General features: G+C 37.5%; 1 protein-coding gene across 1 annotated transcript in view; it reads right to left on the minus strand.

Moving 5' to 3' along the window:
• Positions 1–7,136, minus strand: part of trpa1b (transient receptor potential cation channel, subfamily A, member 1b) — a 38,246-nt gene that overhangs the window by 28,357 nt on the left and 2,753 nt on the right. The window contains exons 2-4 of the mRNA XM_016278510.1: positions 6,141–6,259; positions 5,794–5,956; positions 2,121–2,296 (exon numbers count right to left, since the gene is read on the minus strand). Coding sequence (XP_016133996.1) covers positions 2,121–2,296; positions 5,794–5,956; positions 6,141–6,236 — 435 coding nt within the window. The 5' untranslated portion in view covers positions 6,237–6,259. The remainder of the gene's footprint in view (positions 1–2,120; positions 2,297–5,793; positions 5,957–6,140; positions 6,260–7,136) is intronic.

Here is a 7,136-nt window from a genome sequence, read left to right on the forward strand (position 1 = left end):
TTTGCACACTGCACTGATTGCACTCATTGCACACAGCTGTTTCTTATCACCTCACTCACTATATAACACCCACTCAAACCACCATTCTTGTCTGAGTATTGTTTAGCCTGTACCCCTTTCCGAGTCTCCGTGTTTTCCTTGTCTTGCCTTGCCTGTTTTTGCAGTTTCTGATCTTTGCCTGTTTTCCTGGATTTCTCCCTCTCGTCTCGCCCCTGTGATTCTGTCTGCCGATCGGTGACCTACGCTAGCCCTAGGACTATTCTTGTGTTTTTGCCCGCCATATACCTGTTTGCCATTGTTCGACCCTGCCTGTTATACCACGTCTCTTTAATAAAAGCTTGCAGATGGATCCACACGTCTCACGTCTCGTCAGCCCCGTCACAGACTCACTTGTAAAGACACTGGCTCAATTCAGAAAAGCATATTAGCATACTACTATTACAATTAGAAATAATAATGTTATGCTAGCATGCTATTCTGAATTCAGGCAGTCACTTGAATGAACAAACTAATAAATTAATGAATAAATCAGGTGCTGCGTCCAAATATGCCAACTTACATACTGTCCAAATTCATTGTATTTAAAAAAACAGTAGATGAAATGTACCCAGATGATTTACTACTTCTGCTACCTGAGATTCTGAAATGCATAATCAATGGACACTTTACTATCCCATGAAGCCACGGGAGAGGAGTTGTGAATGGCAGTGAATCGACATGTGACAGTGACAATATGGCGGAAGTAGTTCATCCACATTTCTTTCATCATACTACTCATATTTACACTAGAACATACTTTTTTAATAGTCACAAAGTACATTTTAAGTAGGTAGATAAGTAGGTGATTTCGAATGCAGCTAGTGATTTGTGGACGAATCCGTTGCGTAAATGATTCAAATGACTCACTCATAAAGACAATGCCGTCGCCTACTTAATAATGAGGCAACCTGCTGAAATAGTAACTGAAAAATCCCCACCACCAAAACAGACTGACAGTCTCAATAACTGACAGTCGGTTTATTATGAATGAAAATTTGCAAGATGTGATTTCAAGCTCAACTATATGGGCCATGTTGCATCTCCTTTACGCGTTTCAGAAATCTGGATTTGTCAAGACTAACTTTGAATCATATCATCATATATATCATACTGTCTACATAAATGTTTAAACATTTCTGGCAATAACATGTTTGAGCATCCCCCTCAAGCTTGTGCACGTATAGCGTATGCATTGAGGGAGGGGTAAACTTTCTGACCAATAAGAGCGATTACTTTCTAAAACAAAGCAAGGTTACACTTTACTTGAAGGGGTGTGCATAAGACTGACATGACACCTTCATAATCATGACATGACACCTACATAATCATGACATGACACATGTCATGAATATGACGGTTTTTATGCATGTTTATGACAACTGTCATTAAGTGTCATTCACTCAGTTATGTAATTTTTAATGCAAAGATGACATTGTTTGAGATGTCTTTGTTATGGGCTATGGTTAGGGGTAAGGGTAGGGGTAGGGTTAGGTTAGGGTTAGGTCAAATAATGTCATATTTACATTAAAAATGACATAACTGAGCGAATGACACTTAATGACAGTTGTCATAAACATGCATAAAACCTTCATATTCATGACATGTGTTCATGTCATGATTATGAAGGTGTCATGTCAGTCTTATGCTCACCCCTTCAAGTAAAGTGTTACCCAAAGCAAACACTTTTGTCCTTATATTTCAGATTCAGTAACTGAAAATCCCCACCACCAAAACAGACTGACAGTCTCAATAACAGAATGATTTCTTAAGTATCATGTGACGTTGAAGACTGGAGTAATGGCTGCTGAACATTCAACTTTGCCATCAAAAGAATAAATTACATTTTAAAATATATTAAAATAGAAAACAGTTCTTTAAAATTGTAATAATGTTTTACTGTATTTTTAAGGAAATAAATGCAGCCTTGGTGAGCTTGAGACACTTTTGACCAGTAAAGCATATCTGATACAGTCTGATGCACATCCTGACAAAATATTCAACAGATTGCAAACAGCATATCTACTGCTGCTCCCTGCCCTGAATGCAACACCAGCAGATTCCCAGCAGCATGTGTGACTGACCTCTACTAGATGATTGTATCTCTTTGTGACAGCCAGATGCAGAGGGCCCATCATGGCGCAGTTGAGGATGTTGGGGTCAGCGCCCAGCTCCAGCAGTAACATGCAGGTCTGCTGTTGATCCTGCTCTACAGCCCAGTGCAGGGGAGTTCTGCCCTGCTCATCCTGTACATTCAGCTCTACACAGCAAGAAACACTGAATTTATATGGAGTGGTTGGTGCGTTCTAGACAGTAGGACATTGACTGAGCATTCAGAGGTAAGCAGTGTTTCAAAGCGACAAGTCCAAATACCTTATGCGAAAAGGCGCGATTAATGACTTTAAAAAAAAATTCACCAATTCATAGAAAAAATATTTGTTAGACTGATTCATTAAGGATATTTTTTATTAAGAACTGTTAAATAAAACACTAAGCAATTGTGAGCATGTCACGTGAAGCCAATAATTTGCAAGATGATGAATGAAAATGCGCAAGGTGTGATTTCAAGCTCAACTATATGGGCCATGTTGCGCCTCCTTTATGTGTTTCAGAAATCTGTATTTGTCAAGACTAACATTGAAAACAGATACTATAGTGTACATATTTTAATATTGTCCACATAAATGTTTAAAATTATTTGGCGATAACATGACATGAAGTCCCTTTCAAAGAAAGTCTGTTCACTCGGTGGCCATATTTGCAATGCCTCTGGGCAGCTCAAACAAGACCAAGTCCTATCTAAATAATTGGGGGAATCCTGAAATCTCAAAAACTGCTCGCTGAACTCGCAATTACATTACATATTTCAAATCAGCAACAAAATCTGAAATGAACTGCCCCGTGAATGTTGTTTCTTATGCTCAAATAGGATTTAAAAAGCTTATTTTTCAGGCTAGACTAGCCAATGCGCATGAGCAGTCATAATGTGCTTAACACTGCACATGCGCATTGGCTGGTCTAGCCTCAGGTTTCTATGGGAACTAGAGCTTTTAACGGCTGCTGCAGTGACGCAATGACTTTACCAATCAGCGATTGGCTCTTTCATTTAGAAGGCAGGACTTTTCCGCCATATTGTGTGTTGCAGTTTCTCCCATTCATAAGTGTAGGACTGAACCGTCTTTGTATTTCTATAGTCTTTGGCGTAACTCGCCCTCAAGCTTTTGCACGTATAGAGTATGCATTGAGGGAAGGGTGAACTCTCTGACAAATAAGAGGGATTGCTTTCTAAAACAAAGCAAACACTTTTGTCCTTGTATTTCAGATTCAGTTAAAACCATTAAAAAGGGCATTTTTGATTTAACGTATACTGTAGGTTGTAATAAAATTAATAAATAATTTTAGACAAGGCATATTTTCTATATGCAAACTATATGGAATCTAAAAAATATTTGAAGCACTTCAGGTTTATGCCCTGGTTCTGTCTGAATACAGATAGTTTTGTCATTGAGACAATTACAGAATATGGGTTTCCTGCATTGACATCGTGTGTCACATTTAAATTACATATTTTGCATCTCTCCTCTGCTTGGCTGAAAAGATGATAATCCACCCAACATTCTGTCACATTCAAAGCAATCCAGCTTTTTGTAATATTTTGTGAATTGTTCAACCCAAACACTACCTACCTTACTTCTTGTAGCTGGTTTAAGCTGGTTTAACTGGTCTCCCAGCCTGGCAAACCTGGTGTTTAGTGTGATTTTCCTCCCAAACCAGTTAAGCCCCACAAATTTGATTGTCTAATTCAATCACATTTCAAGACAAGTTCAGACTTAATTGATTAATTTCCGAGTTCAGAAATGTCATGAATGGATTTCATGACAAACTGTTGTGCTGGATAGGGTGTAGGTTAGAGTTAGGGGTTAGTATTTGGTTCAGCATTGTGCGCACAATCAGCACTGTGGTTGGCATGACCATTGAAATCTTTAGAATTGGCTGATGGGCGGTGTTTGCACTTTTTTTCCTCTATGACATGTATTTAGCTGGTTTGTCAACTCATCTGCCATTCTAACCAGCTAACAAGTGCCTAAACACAGACCAAACTGATCATCTTAGACAATCTGGGAGACCAGCTTCCCACCTTGGGCTGGTTTGTTTATTTCAGCAAGATATTGCTCTGTAATTGATGTAATTAGGAAGAGAAATGTGCACTCTGAATATCATTTGGTCTTTTTCCATCGTAGTGAGTGAACTGGTGGCTCTGTTCTGTCGATGATTTATTGAAGTACTGCGATCACAATAAGCCTCCCCGTGACGTAAGTGTGTGATCCCTGGGGAGATTATGTGATCGTTTTATAATCATTAGAACATAGTGAGACATTGACCTGATGTGATCTGAATAGCAAAAGACTGAGGTGAATAAGCAAAGCCTAAGGACAAGGCCTTCAAAACACATATATACAGTATATTTACAATGCAATTAGTGCAAAACAAAGTCTCAAGTGTAATTTATCAAAATATGTTGTTTGTTATGATGGTTAAAATGTAATTTTATGCAGATTAAGTAGATGATTTATTTGCTGCCTCAAAGTTGGATGCAGTTGCTTATTTCCTAGAATTGGATCCCAAGCCATAAAGTTCATTTTTTTTCTGTTCCAAATCTAGTGTTATCTACAAACTGTCAGTTATATTTCTGGGGTGTCATATTTTCATTTAAAATGAACATGTCAGAGTTTGGTGTTTTCTGGACTTCCAACAACTCTTTCAGTCTTTAGATGAGTTTACTTGTTCAGCGCGACAACTTTTAATGTCCCTGACAACTTTGTAGTCCCATTTAGCCATTTAGCAACTTAGCCACTTAGCAAACGCCTTTTTAAGATGAGTAAAAGCTTTTAAAAGATCACAAGGCGGTATCGCTAATATGTTTTATGTTGTAGAATAAAATGTGGAAATATCTTTAGCTTGTGTTAACCACAGACCTTATCTCAGGTGAAAAGCAAACAAACAAAAAAATGCTAACTCATTTTCAGGTTTTGGCTTTTTTGCTCATTTTGGTTTTGGCTTACAGTCATCCCCACAGCACTACTGTGAAAACTATTGTTCATTTTGGTAACACTTTATTGTTATTGTCCACTTTAGACATTAAGAGTAAGTAACTTTGCAACTAGCAGTCATTAGAGTATTGGTAGATTTTCTGCTTAATATCTTCTAACATTTTATTTTGATGGGTCCACAACATACAACATACTGACTAAACTTTGCAAGTATATGTAAACTTATTCTAACCATAAACCTAACCTAACAGTCTACTCTGAGAGTTAGTAGACATGTAGTTGCAAATTAATGAGAATTAGTTGACATGTAGTTGCAAAGTTACTTATAGTTAGTAGAATGTATAAAGTGGACTATGAAAAAAAGTCTAACATTATTATTATTATTATTTTTACTTTTTATTTTTTTTGAGCTTGTAATTTTTAGCCAAAATATCATAACTCCATCTTCTGGTGAAACGACAGACTTCTTTCCTTTGACAGAACTTCTCCAGTCATTTAGTCCACTTAAACTTAAAACCCATTTCTTTTGTCACATTCAGATTTATATCCATTCAACAACCGATGGTTAAACCAAAGTCACAGCTCAACATTTTTTTCCTTTTTTGATAATCTGTTTCACTCAGATGTGTCACAATACAGAAATAAAGATCAGTCGGTACTTTCTTTACATCGCAAATTTACAACCTTGTCAAGGAGTAAGTCTTACCCTCAGGGCCCACGACAGAAACAATGAGGCGAATTATGTCCACGTTTCCTCCGGCTGAAGCATAGTGTAGTGGACTAGTTCCATTCTCATCCCTGAAGCTTAACTGTTCCGGACTTTTCCGGCTCCGGTGGTCGATGGCAGAGGCCTTCCCTTTGAAAGCCAACTGTCAAGAGGAAAAGATTATGGAAGCATCTTGCCAAGGTAAGGAGGTGAAGCACAATGTAATATAAGTCAGATTCACTTCAACCAATTGCTATTGTACCAGATCATCTTCCGTAAATATTTGTACTCCCCTCCACCCCCAGCTCTCCAAAACACATACAGTGTATAAGAGAAACAATACCCACCTCAAACACATCTGCAGAATCCAGGTCTGTTTCCTCTTCATTTATCACACATTTGTAGAAGCTGCTTTGCCTCACAAACTCCTTTCCAATCTGCATTTGGTGAGCTTAGTGAGGATATTCTGTAAGGACAAGTCAGTCGTTGATATTATTAACATCCTCAGAATGGCATTGTTTGTGTTTGCTTTAACGGCTGCTTTTGTGTGCTGAGGCTCAAGGTTGAACTGGGAGCAGGTGATTGGACCTGCACACACTAACCTCGCCACAAGGTGAAAGTGACAGCGATGCCAGCCTGCCATGCAAATTCTCAGAGGCTGTGAGTGTGAGTAAAGCATTATAGCAATAAAGCCATTGTAACGGATGGTGAAGCTTTAAAAGTGCCTCTCACACATATTAGTGTAAGTCTAACAGAGAAAAGTATGAAGCTATACAAGAAGTAATATTTTTGTGGCACATCGCCTGAGGTGTTCAGGCCATTTGGCACACATAATATGCATAAAACAAAACAATGACACCTCCACTTGAGTGAATCTGTCTACTTAAAATGACGACTGGCTTCATTATTGAGGGCGGAATTACTTTTTGAAAGTGTGTCGAGATTCATTATTTCTTTTGGGGTTTTTTTGGAGTTTTTACCATGGCGCAGAGATTACTCTCACATTATTAAGCTTGAATATCCACATTGTCCTGCTTTAAACTAGCATGACCACTGAATATATTAAATTTAGATTCAAAGTTATAGATTGTGAGGAAGAACTGAACTTAATTCAAACTATTCAACCTACTGTAAGTGCAACAGAATATGCCTGTTTTTGCTGTTTTGAATTACAGTCGAGCAACCCATTTGAAAATGTTGCTGTTTCTTCACAAGCTACTGTACTACACTGAAGCTAATGCAAAATCTTTATATATATATATATTTATATATATATATTTATATATATATATATATATATATATATATATATATATATCTTTGCTATATATATATAAAAAATA

The sequence above is a fragment of the Sinocyclocheilus grahami genome, unplaced genomic scaffold (genome assembly GCF_001515645.1).
Source record: "Sinocyclocheilus grahami isolate Dianchi unplaced genomic scaffold, SAMN03320097.WGS_v1.1 scaffold122.1, whole genome shotgun sequence".
Lineage (NCBI taxonomy): Eukaryota > Metazoa > Chordata > Actinopteri > Cypriniformes > Cyprinidae > Sinocyclocheilus > Sinocyclocheilus grahami.